The sequence below is a fragment of the Lampetra fluviatilis genome, chromosome 34, assembly GCF_964198595.1.
Source record: "Lampetra fluviatilis chromosome 34, kcLamFluv1.1, whole genome shotgun sequence".
NCBI lineage: Eukaryota > Metazoa > Chordata > Hyperoartia > Petromyzontiformes > Petromyzontidae > Lampetra > Lampetra fluviatilis.
The window spans coordinates 8,665,412-8,679,400 of NC_136308.1; the positions used below are offsets into that span (position 1 = coordinate 8,665,412).

Consider the following 13,989-nt stretch of genomic DNA (forward strand, 5'->3'; position numbering starts at 1 on the left):
GAGCAGTGTTACACGACTTCATTGGGTACACACACGCGCGCAGAGAGACGCACAGTGCCGCCTTTCTCGAGATAAAACTACCATAGCTAGCAACATCATCGCATCACATATCACAGCAGCAGCAGCAAGCAGCACCATGATTATTCCGGCTTCGCTCGACGTACGCACATTATACTGAACAAATACGGGCAACACTGAGAGGGCATATAACATTTGCAACAACAACATCAACAACAAAAATCAACGTACGGTTTTTTTTCCCCCAGAAAGAACGGAGAGAAAGAGAGAGAGCCGTGCAAGGAAGGATGGGGTAGTCAGTAGCCACTATGTAAACAAACAGAAGGGCTGGCAGAGCGGATGGCTACACGCAACGCAATATGGCACATCACTGCCTTACGTTACGCACGCGTGTGTATGTGTGACCGTGCGTGTCTAAGTGTGCGTGTGCAATTGGCTGGCTGCGTGCAAGGGGTGGAAATGCATAGAGAGGAGGCTGAGAGAGAGAGGGGGGAGGGGAGGGCAGGCGGAGAGGAAAGAGAGGGAGAGAGAGAGCCTCATGAAGATCATGAGCTCGGGGAAGTTCCGCTCTTCCTTGTCACGATATCGGTCACACAGCGCGCGCACGCTGAGACGCGCGCACACGCACGTGCACACACGCGCACCGCACACACCGCACGCACACACGCGCGCACGCCAGAGGAAACGTGCACACGGGACAATGGGCTGTTAGGAAGCGGACGCAGTTGTAAGTTAAAGCGGAGAGAGAGAGAGAACTCACGCCAAACTTTTGTTTTGTATTTGTGTTCGCGAGCCGAGGACATCTCTACCCCCCGCCCGACCGCCTCACTCCCGTCTCGCTCTCTGTAGCGCCAGTGGCTGATGCCGTTCTCGTAAAGGAGTGGAACCACATCGAGTGATGACCGTCGTTTGAGCGCGGCAGCGATTTGGCGAGTTGACGACCAGAAGAAGAAGAGAGATAGAGAGGTGGTGGTGGGGAGGGAGAAAAAATAAAACCCCGAGGGGGCTCAACATGCGAGCGGGAGGAGGAACGGCGGTGGCCACCGTCCGGGCGTTTCACCTGCCCAGCGTCTTCTCCATCACCACCACCATCATCGTTGTCGTAGCCATCGTCCAGCAACTGCTCACGCGGTCCGCGCACGGCTTCCACGTGCACGGCAAGTTCCAGTTCGGCGAGAAGACCAACAACTTCGCCGTGGACGGCGTCTTTCGCAAGGTGTACGTGGGGACTGTGAACAACATCTACCAGCTGAGCGACACGCTGCGTCGAGAGGACAGCGTCTCCACCGGGCCGATCAACGACAGCATGCTGTGCCACGCGCCCACCGTGTCCCCCACGTGCGTGCACGAGCGCACCAGCACGGACAACTACAACAAGCTGCTGGTGGTGGACTCGGAGCAGCAGATCTTGCTGAGCTGTGGCAGCGTCCACCAGGGCGCGTGCGAGGTGAGGCGTCTGGGCAGCATCGTCGACGTCGTCGTGAGCACGGAGAAGCTCAACACCAAGAACCTGTACATGGCCTCCAACCACGCCGACGCGCCCACGGTGGGCGTACTGGTGAGGATCGACGGCAGCAAGTACGGCATCATGGTCGGGGCAACGTTCACGGGGCAAGGGTCGGACTACTGGAAGCCGTCGGGCAGTCCGCCGGACTACCGCTACGAGAACACGCCCGAGATCGCCTTCAGGAGCATGAACGTGAGCGAGAAGGAGAGGCTCTTCAGCTACGAGTACGACTCGGAGGAGAGCATCTTCAAGATCAGCGGCGAGAACAAGGTGAGGAGCAAGCTGCAGTTCGTCGACATGTTCGCGGTGAACAACTACGTGTACATCCTGGTCAACAACAACACGGGCGACGCCAAGGAGAACAACTACAAGACATCCATCGTCCGCATCTGTCTCAGCAACACGCGCATTCACGAATCGTACGTGCAGCTGAGCATCGACTGCGGCGAGAAGTACGACAACATCCAGTCGGCCTTCGTGAGCCGCGACCTCCTCTACGTCCTCTTCAAGAGCTTCAAGAACGGCAGCACCATCGTGTGCGAGTTCCCCCTGGGCGACATCGACACCCGGATCGCCAATGCTCGCAAGGACTGTTTCACCCGTCACTTGCCCGTCATGACCGCCCTGGATTTCAAGATGGACAAGTCGGAGACGTGCAAAAAGGCCGGAACGACCTCCACGCTGACGGTAAAAGTTCATCTGTTTTCACCAACCTCCTCCCAGACCACCCCCTTCAAAATTATTGTAACCATTGGGCTGGACTGCTTCTCCCTTGATTTGAAGTTTTCGTGACTGCAGGAATCCAAATTCTTTGGTTCTTTCGGTAGAGTCACGTAGGTAGAAAATGAAACGAAATAAATCGCGACGTTTCGGGCGCAACACAAGCGTCCGTCATCAGGTGGGAAAGCGTATCTTTCTCGTTTCTTTTCAGAAGCGACCCGGCCACAAGTGATAGCGCGGAAATTGTATAGCAGCCAAAGGCTGGAAACGCGTGTTTCGATAAATGTGGAGAGAAAAACCGGAGTAACCCGGAGACAAATCCACGCGACCACGGGGAGAGAGACACGCAAACTCCAAATTGACAGCAGGCGTCTGGGTCGGGATGGAACCCACGACCTCCTGTATACAAGGCGAGGGAGTTAACATCTGGCCACCGCTGCGCCCATTTGGAAAGTTGATCGCTGCCGCTGCCACTTTTGAAAGGGCATTGAAAGTGTCGCTTATGGTGAGTGGATCAACTAGGAGAGTTGATATCTACGTGACCTTTTTTTTGCCGGTTTCAAAAAGCTGAAAAAAGAACACGTTTTTGCCACAAATATGTGTGGTCAAATGCAGACTTGGGTGCCTTGCAATAGGTACCTATTTGGTGTTTGAACATCTTAACAGCTGTTTTATTGCCAAAAATGATAAGAGGCTATTTCTATTTTGTTTTCACCCATTGGGAAAGTTGATTGCTGCTGCTGCTGTTGCCACTTTTGCAGAGGGCGTGGAAGTCTGCGGGCACGCTGTCTGTTGGCCACGCCTGTGTTTTCAGCGTTTTGGAGGCGAGGAAAGGGTTCCTTGAGTAACGCAGTGTATTCGAGTCGGTGCACGGATATTCGTGAAAGTGCCCCCAGTGTTCAGCGTTGTAGATGTGGTAAATGAATGAATAAGTAAAGAACGCTGATGCTGCGTAGAACACGTGTGCAGAACGTAGGAGGGCAGCTCTGGGTCTGGCGATCAAAGGGATAGACTGAAGACCAGATTGTTTATGGAGACTGCTACGGCAGATATTTGGAATGCGTGTGTGCCGTGCAGCAGCTGTGGCGATATGGAGGAGGTGTAAGAAAGCATTGGCGAGGTGCAGTGTGGTCATTACACTGGTCAACAAAAAAAACAATTTCTGGCCTGGACTTTTGCAGCTGTTTTAGACTAATTTCAGGGTGCTGATTCCAAATCTGATCTCAGATTTGCTCTATCACATCTACATTTTTTATGCTATCGGCATACCCCATTTTAATTGATTTTACCCGAAATTAACTCCGTCACTTATGATTGCAAGTTGTTGCGAGTCAGTGACTGCTTTAGTGTTAAAATATGGTGCTGTATTTTTAGGATAGTGTGTTTATAATATCATTTTATGTAGATATCCACATTTATTTAATATTTTTCTTCTGCAGTTTTTTTTAAATGCAATATTTGATATCTCAAAAACCTGATGTGATAGACAAAAACTGATGCCAGACCGTTGGCATACTTTATGCCAGAAAAAGTGTGTTGACCAGTGAATTATCAGCTGTAGCCACGGCGTGTGTATGTACGTTGAGCTTCTTTCGCACCGTACGTAGCCAACCGTGATAATCGGAGTTGCTGTGGACTTCTTGATCGAGGTCGCCAGGGGATGATGATACAGCAAGTTGATTATTTTAATAAATGTGTGTCCAGCTTTGAGTGTTATCCCATCATATGTGTGCAAAAGAAGTTCAACGTGCATACGCACTGTGGTGGAATTGTCCAAACATTCAAATAAAAAAAGTGTTTACACTCAGCGGGACCTCTGTGGAGCAATTGAGATGACAAGTTAAATTTAACTATTTAATAAAACATTTTACGAAGGAAGGCGTCCGAGGGAGTACGTCAACCATGGAAACGGAGTGATGAAATCAGCTCGTGTGCAGGTGCTAGGTAGGGTTGCTAGATCACTGGATCGTGGAGATTGCGGCGGCGTGGGGAGGCGTTCATCCAGCAGTGTATTGACCATGGTTGCCATACAGAAAGGGTGTTTAATTTATACGTAACGTGTGACTGTGACCATATCATAAGTCGCTGTACAAGGGTGGTGGCTATGCACACCTCCTGTAATCCGGCACTGTGAGACTTCCTTCCCGTGGGGCGGTGAGATGCCATTCCGTGGCTCGTCAGCAGAAGGCGATACAGCAAATGTGGACTTAAGCCCGTTCCGTCGGTATGGGATAGAGTGTTGCCCCCTCGCACACGTGTTTTTTTTTAAGGTGCTTCGGTTTCATCCCACAAGTAAACACTCATTAATTGACCGAAAATACATTCAGATATTGAGCGGATCGCAGAGGTTTAGGGGGAATTTGGCGCCAGATCACCACCTTTGCTGCCTTTCCTGCTTGTCCGTGATTCCTCGCGCCTCTGAGTCATTCTCTCTCTTTGGGAGTGAGTGACTACCGTGTGCTTTACACCCGTTGAAATTATTATCAGGCACACGAGAAGATGACAGATTTTTTGTTGTTGGTGAAGGCGATGGGGATGGTAGTACACTACACAGAACGTGCGACCAAAGATGTGTTATATAAATGACACGTTCAGTCGCAGCTAGAGGACAACGATGTGTTGGGCCTAGACTAGAACGAGATTGAGGAGGTGAGTGGCACACACCTACGGGAGGGGCTTCCAGACATTGGGAGCAGCAGCAGAGATGGATCGACCTCTCTCAGTGAGTGCGGGTTGACTTCAAGGCTTTCACAGAATGCCTTGATTGCTCCAGTCGTCCATGTTCGTAACACTAAACTAGCTAGTGCGTGCACTTCGCAACACTGCCGTGCACGCTGCTGGGATGCCGATACACGGTTGGTAAACTTTTTGCTGTTCAAGAATGAGAGAATATCTATTCGCCGGCATCAACGGCTTTTGAAAAGTGTTGCGATTTACCTTAATACATAAAGACGTTCAAACACACAATATATATATATTTTTAAACATTATATATAATAAATACGAATCTAAACTACAAACGAGATTAAGAGAAATGCAGGCCAGAGACGGAACTGATAAGCCAAACGTCAATCCTAGAGAAGAGACAAGAGGAAGAAGACGACCTTGCGCCTTCGGCATGGAAGTGCACTTTGGTCAGAGGAAGGGAATTCCAAACTTTTGGGGCCTACACACGAGAGGATGCGACACTCCCAATGAGTGAAAAATGAAGAATGACTTCGAGTTTCAACAAAGGGATTCGTTTGCTGGAGCGAATGTGTGCACGATTCCTGGGGTCATCTATATTTAACAAATCTGCATTCCAGTGTTCCTTTTCGAGGATGCATGTTTAAATCTACAACATATATGTACAGTGGAAGTAAATCAACCCATAAAGGTCAGTTCATTAGATATATTTACATTAGAATAAAACAAGGAAGCACACTGCACTACGTTCAGCGGTTTAGTGTAACTCCCTTTAGGTTTTAAAGTTGGGTTTATATCACGGTTACTGAGCAGAGACCCAAAACGCCAGGGGGCCAGAAAAAACATCACTGTTAACGTGTTCTTATGTAGCAGTCAATTTGATCAAGGTTATACGAACACGGAATATGGGATGGTGGTGAGTGCATTAATTATTTACTGCACCTGCATGTGATGCTGTCGCTTTGAATTCACCTGTGGTTCACATTTAATTTGTTGATCCCGGTGTGTGTCTGTGTGTGGGGAGCGGTAGTGCAGCAGTTAGCGCACTGCACTACGAACCCGGCGACCCGAGTTTGATTCCCGCTCACGTCCAACGCCGGTGACGATTATTTGAACCTCTCCTGGGCCTCCCCTAGGTCGACTGAGTACCCGGTGCAATGTGTAAACATGGCCAACTAGGGAGACAAAGGCGGCCGGGCGTGGTGCTGGCCCGTTTCGGCCTTCATAGGTGCTCGCTAAAAGCACTTGCCCCGAAAGACTGTTAAGAATATACGGGGGGGGGGGGATCTTTGTCTGTGTCTTTTGTCAGCTGACCCCCGAGCAAGCCAACTGTGGTGGGACTCACATGGAAAACCTGCTGGTGGTGCTGGCACCTGTGAGCGGCCATCTCGTCTTCACGCAGCCCAACCTCACGGCCGTAGCGGCGATCAGGCTGCACGGCTTCACCGTGCTCTTCCTGGGCAACTCCACGGGTCATCTCATAAAGGTGCGTCGTCGTCATCGTCGTCGCCGTCGTTGTCGTCGTCGTCATCATCACCACGTGATATTTACACCGTGCCTCCCACGCGGTACGTCTCTAGCCACCCCGCAGCAGGGGACAGACACACAGTGGCGGCTGTCCCTGCAAGGCACGGGGTGAACTTAGCGCTGGCAAGCAAGTGGACATTGCGCTGCCAGTAGACAGAGGGTGGTGTTGCCACGTGGTTTCCAAATTAAGTAATTTACGTGCAATCGATAAATTTGGCGAATTGGACCGTGATGCGCTCTTTCTGAATAATGCCGTGTAATATTTAACGTCTGCCGCGAATCAGACGGCGGCCTGTTTTCACGGCGAGTGTATATGGAACCGTGACCGCCTTGGACCTCTGCAACCAGCGGAAAACGCACTTCTGCATGGCATTGTCTGGGCGTGGTGATTAGATGTTTGGCAGCATGTTGCCATCGTTGTTACACCGCATGGCTAACGTAACGCGATCGCTGTGTGGATACATGAATCCCACACCTCAGATTAGAAGTTTGGCTGTGTATGGTGCGAAAGAAGTTCAACATGCATACCATGAAACAGAAGAGAATACGCTTCAGCAGCTACGATCGGAATACCTTTATAAGTATGGCTTGTTGTGCACAGGTAATGCTGCACATATTTATATTGGAAATGTATTATTGATATATATATTTTTATTTTACCAGTTAAAGCCCACTGATCTATGTAGCTCTTCTTTAGTAGTGCCCTGGTCACAAATGATAGCTCAACGAAGTGGCTTATCATCACGTGGAAATTTATAGCAGCCAAATACTCTAAACGCAAGTCGTTTCTAAATGTGGAGGGAAGGACGGGAGGACCCGGAGAAAAATCCACGCGGCCAATGGGAGAGAGAACACCGCAAACTCAAAATATACAACAGACGTCGTCAGGTTCGGGATGGAACCCACAATCTCCTGTATCCTGGGCGAGATAGTTAACATCTCGCGACCATAGCGAGGTGGGTAGGAATATGCTGCCGCCCAGTGTCAATCATGATAGAATGAAGCTTGCATTTACATTTTACTTGATCTGTCGCGTAACGAAACCTGACGCAGCGAAGGGTGGCGCTGGCCGTTAGTCTGCCAGTAGTGGCCGGCGATCGCTGTGTGAATGATTGTGGGTACATTTTTCGAAAGTTTTCTCAATTTTTAGCAAGATTGACATTGTGTGTGTTGTTTTTGGTCGTGGGAAGAAACTGGGAGAATCCGGCGGAAATCAATTATAACAAGGGGAGAATAAATAAACTCCACAGTAATACATCCTAGTGAGGAATCAAACCCAGATGGCGCTTGCTGTGAAGCGCAAGCGTTAGCGCTGCGCCGTCCTGCCTCCCCAACTCACACGCAAGGATGAGTAGCAACTTGAAGAGATTTTCGGAAGCAGTCCCGTGACATCCCTTTGTGCAGACCGTTTTGAGTTTGATTTTTCGTCTTGCGTCACGACGCCCGAGCACGGTTGGAACACAGTTTTGGGGGGGGGGGGGGGGGCGAAAGACTGAAAATTGCGGTAGCCAAACGTTTGGTTCTGTGTGAGCGCAACCACAGCGGTGGTGCCATGAGGGCAACCGACCTCGGCCCACGCACTGAACGCATGACCCATCCACCCCCAATCTCACACGCACAACCCCACAACCACCAAGCTGCCCAGTACAGAACACCTTTGAAGGCTGGTATGGAGCAGGAGGGGTGGTGGTACAGCCAGCGCCGCACCCAGCCGCCTTTGTCTCCCCAGTGCTGCTGTTTACATTCCACAACGGGTACTAATTTTAGAGTCGAACCAGTGGAGGCCCACGACCGGTTCAGATGATTACCGCCGATGTTAGCCGTGGCCGGGAATCGAACTCCAACGGGATCACAGCCATCTGGGGCGCTAATCTCTGCACTTCTGCTCTCGCAACACGCAAAGACAAAGGTTCCCCCGTAAAATCTGGACAGACCGTTGAGACAAGTGTTGCTAGCGAGCACCTGTGAAGGCCGGCACGGCACACACACACACACTCAGCCCCCAGATGCTTCTTTGTTAATTCGTTGCGATCAGTGCTGGTTTGCACGATCGGAAAGAAATTGGGTTACAAGCGGTGTAATTGCGTTCGTCTAAACAGCTGCGATGTTTAATTATTAAAGAGATAAATAAAAAAAAATACATAACCAAATTCTACTGTGATGAGAATGTATCTCATCTGTGCTTCTCCAATTACAATTTGCTGCCCCTTCACTTAGCACATTGGAGCTGAGCGAGTGCCTCATGAAAATGCAAATTATTTTCTGGAGGGGATATTAAGATTACATTCACACAAATATAATCGAGTCTATGCCTACAACCAGATTTTTTTCATTAGCCTTTTCTAATTTGTGCCCGCCAAAACTGATATTCCGGCGGTTAATTTGTTTCGCCGATAGGACAAGGTCATCCAAAAGTTCTACACCGCAGGCGTCAGGGTTGGGATCGAACCCCCGACCTGTTTACCAAGCGAGGTAGTTAACATCTCGCCACCGTGGTGGCTTAACCATAGACCAGCTGCGTGATTCGAAACGGGAACCTCTGCAGCAAGCGGCGAGCACGTCACCGCTGAGCCGCGTCACCGCCCCCCGCTCGTGTAACAGCTGTTTATCTCATTGCAGGTGAATATCTAGATTTGAAGCTTCGTGACTGCAGGAATCCATACTTTTTGGTTCTTTCGGTAAAGTCACGTTTCGATCACAACACAAGCAGTCGTCATCAGGCAAAGTTCTTGCGATCGAAACGTCGTGATTTATTTTATTTCTAACTACGTGACTTTACCGAAAGAACCAAAGAGTATGTGCAGGTGAATGAGCAAATTATTTTCATGGTATTCACACCTTTGAGCCGCAACACGTTCAACTCTGGGGGTTTTTGGCAGTCACCGCGTGAGTCCAATGAAATCGATGCTGATTCGAGGAGTATGAGCGCATTGCAGATGTCGGGTAGCGTAGGGTAATGGTGCGCAGGTTTGAAATCCTGCCTTGCAATGAATGTTGCGAGTACGGATCCAAATACAAGCAGCCTCACAATGAAAAAAAACTCAGTGTCCGTATCCTAATAATAGTTGTAAGTGGTCGTTTGAAAAGTAATCGTACGTAGTTTAAGAACATGGGGCTTAGTTATAAGTCAATAGTTTGACACTTAGGCATACATGGTACGAACAAAAGTGTTGACTGCACCGTGCCAGCACGGATGAATGTCAGTTCGTCTGAGTACATCCAACGCCACGGTACTTAATGAACATTTATCTTCTATCAAGGAAGGTGGAAAATGTGTTTTTTATTAGAACTACAGCCTCTAATTGGCTGACACATCGTGCACAAATACAATGCCACTTCGTGATTAGGATAACGAGCACGCACATATTTCAAGCGTGGATCTGACTTCGTGGATCTGCCTTCGCGGGCAATTAAATTAAACAAAACTTTTTATTTTACCAGGTAAGGCCCCACTGAGCTATATCGCTCTTTTTCAGAAGCGACCTGGCCACCGAATGATACCTCAACGAAGTGGCTTATCACGTGGACATTTTTCGCGGGCGAGAACATGCAAACTCCAAATATACAGGCGTCAAAGTCGGGATTGAACCCACGACCTCGTGTACACCAGGCGAGGTAGTTAACATTTCTTGATTCAACAGTGGAGTGAACACGCACTGCGTTTGGTGTGCGCCAGGCAGTCAAAGGTGACGCTGGCAGCGGCGTGAAGGTGATGGACACGGAGCTGCTCGACTACGGGAACCCAGTTCACCCCAACATGCTCTTTGACCCGGCGGACAACAGTTTCCTGTACGTCATGACCTCCAGCAAGGTGCGTGGGTGGTGTGGTGTGCGGGCACGTGGCAGCAGGACTTGCACTCGACTGCACGCGCCAACCGACGTTCTCACGAATAATAAATCCCGCATGCTGTGTGGGCTATGGATGTGGCCGAGGGACGGTTGCAAACATTTTCCTCCCCCTGGTTAGCACGCACGGTCAACACACTCGTTCACAGAGTCAGCGCGCACATACACACAATCAGCACACACACACACATTCACAATGAACACACACGTTCACAGAGTCAGCGTGCACATACACACAATCAGCACACACACACATTCACAATGAACTCACAACACACACACACGTTCACAGAGTCAGCGCAAACACAAACACAATCAGCACACACACACATTCGCAATGAACTCACAACACACACGTTTACAAAATCAGCACACACACACATTCACAATGAACTCACAACACACACATTCACAGAGTCAGCGCACACATACACACAATTAGCACACACACACTTTCACAATGAACTCACAACACACACATTCACAGAGTCAGCGCACACACACACACACAATCAGCACACACACACATTCACAATGAACACACACGTTCACAGAGTCAGCACGCACATACACACAATCAGCACACACACATTCACAATGAACACACAACACACACCAACATTTAGAGTCAGTGCACACATACACACAATCAGCACACACACATTCACAATGAACACACAACACACACCAACATTTAGAGTTAGCGCACACACACACATACATTAACACAACCAAATTCAATGACGACTTTCACCTTATCGCCTACATTAGATATTGGGGCAGTGCTGTTTCCAAGCACGATGCACGAGGGGGTGATGTGGCTAGCACCACTTCCAGCCACCTTTGTCTCCCCAGTGCTGATGTTTACACACTGCACCAGGTACTCATTTACGATTGAGTCGACTTAGCGGAGGCTGAGGACTGGTATATGTTTGCCACTGATGTTTGCCATGTGCGGGAATCGAACTTGGGAAACCGGGTTGTGTTGTGCAGTGTGCTTACTCACTGCGCTTTCGCTCCCCAGCACATAGAAAGACAAAGATCCCCCTTATAGCCTTTTAACAAACTTCTGAGAAAGTGCTGTTAGTGAGCAACTGTGAAGGCTGGAACGGCGCACGAGGGGGTGGGTAGCTAGCACCACTCCCTGGCCGCCTTTGTCTCCCTAGTTGTCATGTTTACATACCGCACCAGGTACTCATTTGAGGCTCAGTCGACCTAAACACAGACGCACATACAAATCCCACCGTTAGTCAGACTGTGCCAATTTCGGAACGGTGACTGCGTTCCCTGGTGTCCTACAGCGCTGTGAATGATCTCGTTTCCTGCACTTACCCGCCGCAGATCGGGCGAGTGAAGGTGACGCGGTGTGCCCACCACACTTCGTGCGCAAGCTGCCTGCACGCCGGGGACCCATACTGCGGCTGGTGCACGCTGCTGGGCAGGTGAGCCGGCACCCTCTCCCGCCCTCCTGCGCGGCGCGGTTTTTCGTTTCAGCCGCAGCAGTCCGGAACGATGTTCCGGGAAATCTTTTCGGAGTATGTATTTATTATTTTGCGCCGTGCATAGCCAATCGCGCTAATCAGGGACGTGACATCCGCCTTGCCTTGTCCCCGTGATAACCATGGTGATGCGTGCGGTGGTTTGTGCATATCGGAGTACAGGAACATCCTTCTTGAGTTTTTCTCCTAAGTGACCCACTCTTCCTCCAACCAGTCAGATCTTGTGCTTCCCGTTGAATTTCCCAGGACACCTCCCCACTTTGCAATCTTTCAAACAGCGCCTTCCTCTTTCGACCTCCAGACATTTTTTTTACCAATCACCCTACCCACCAGAGCATCCCGCAGTAAGCCCTCCCCTCTGACAAAACATGCCAGTCACGTTGCCTTCTTGGCAAGGTTGACATCGGGCCTCATCCTTTATTTCCGAACCTGCCGAAAGACCGACTCGTTCGTTTTCCGTCCTCTTGATTCTCTCGTTCGATACCAAAACCTCTTGATTGGATGACCTCCAATCAAGGACACAGGATAACAGCACTACAGCATTGCTGTGAATAGGTGTGCTCCGTACGCCACTGGTAGTAGTGCTTTATGCTGACATAATCCCTACTCCACGCCAGCCGAGCAGCCAGCGTTCCAGACGATCAACGAGTGAAATGAAGTCCTGGACGTAGTCCTAGACGTAGCCCCGCCCTCCACCCCCACGTTCCATTCCCTGGTTACCACATTCAGATAAGCCCCTCCCCCCTTAACTTGTATTTAAGGGCTGGTCTTTTGGAATTGTCCTCACTTGATGCAGTAATTTTAGCTGTGACGGTCCCACCTGATGACGGAGACTTGTGTTGCCTCCGAAACGTCGTGATTTATTATTTTATTTTATTTCCATTATTACTTTGATTAACTTTTAATTGTATTTTTTACCTACGTGACTTTACCGAAAAAACCTAAGAGTATGAATCCTTGCAGTCACGAAAGCTTCAAATCTAGCAGTGATGACCCCCATGAATCCTCCGTAGCCAGAAGTGCACAGCTGTTGCATCTCAAACTCCCCCAGGAACATTTCCCTTTCACCGTTGCTGTGTGCTTGAACAGCAAAACTACAGCTGCAAAGGATTGTTTTGAAGTCACTAATTATAAATGTTATTTATTTATCCAGGAATGCCTCCAAGATATTTTCAGGAGGGCGGCTGCTTTGGAATGTTTTGCCCAATTACTTTGTTTGAGAAGTGCAACAACAGTGGACATGTTACGTGTATGCATCCAATCTCGTTACGCTTTTCTGGGGGGCGGATATGGGAAACAGCAAATATAATCTAAATTCCGTTTTGCCTCTACAATTTAAAAAATATCTCTTAAGTCCATCATCCGACCAGCTTTCCAAGACCAATCTTACCAAGCAGCATTCGTTTAAAGCAAGCAAACTCTGGACCAGTTTTGACAGCAATCAGGCTTGTTAAACATGTGTGGCTCGTTTAAATCTCCATCTGGATGATGGGAAGGTAACTAAATAAACTATATATTTATTTTACCAGCTAAGGCCCACTGAGCTACATAGCTCTTTTTCAGAAGCGACCTGGCCACAAATGATAGCTCAACAGAGTGGCTTATCGCGTGCAAATGTATAGCAGCCAAAAATTCAAAACGCACGTTTCTAAATGTCGGAGGGCAAACCGGAGGACCCAGAGAAAAACCCACGCCACCACCGTGAGAACATGCAAACTCCAAATATATAGCAGGCATCAGGGTCAAATACTCTAAACGGTCACCCTCGCTCACCAGTTTCCACTCCTCACCCAAAACTCACTTGTTATCCCGAGCTCACCCCGCAACCCATTAATTTCCCCTTCATAACCACCACCGCTACCGTTCCCTCTTCACATTCTCATTATATGGCTATCACTCATTCCCCATTCATCATCATTTACTGTCACCAATTTCACTTTCAACAAATTCACGCGTACACAGTTTTGCCCCATTGCTTCCTCTCATCTATGTTATTCACCTAATCTCCACCATTTCATTCATAAGCACCGTTCTTAATCATCTGTAAAGCGCCTTGGTTAAGGCACTATATACATTCTCTTAGTTCTTTCGGTAAAGTCACGTAGGTAAAAAATGAAATTAATATTAATAAAATTAAAACAATAAAATCACGACGTTTTGGAGGCAACACAAGCTTCCGTCTTCAGG

The 13,989-nt window shown here is 49.0% G+C and overlaps 1 protein-coding gene across 1 annotated transcript in view; it reads left to right on the forward strand.

Moving 5' to 3' along the window:
• Positions 1-735: 735 nt before the first annotated feature.
• PLXND1 (plexin D1) overlaps positions 736-13,989 on the forward strand; it is an 89,435-nt gene continuing 76,181 nt past the window's right edge. Inside the window, exons 1-4 of the mRNA XM_078872456.1 lie at positions 736-2,212; positions 6,240-6,416; positions 10,134-10,268; positions 11,645-11,745. Coding sequence (XP_078728582.1) covers positions 1,031-2,212; positions 6,240-6,416; positions 10,134-10,268; positions 11,645-11,745 — 1,595 coding nt within the window. The 5' untranslated portion in view covers positions 736-1,030. The remainder of the gene's footprint in view (positions 2,213-6,239; positions 6,417-10,133; positions 10,269-11,644; positions 11,746-13,989) is intronic.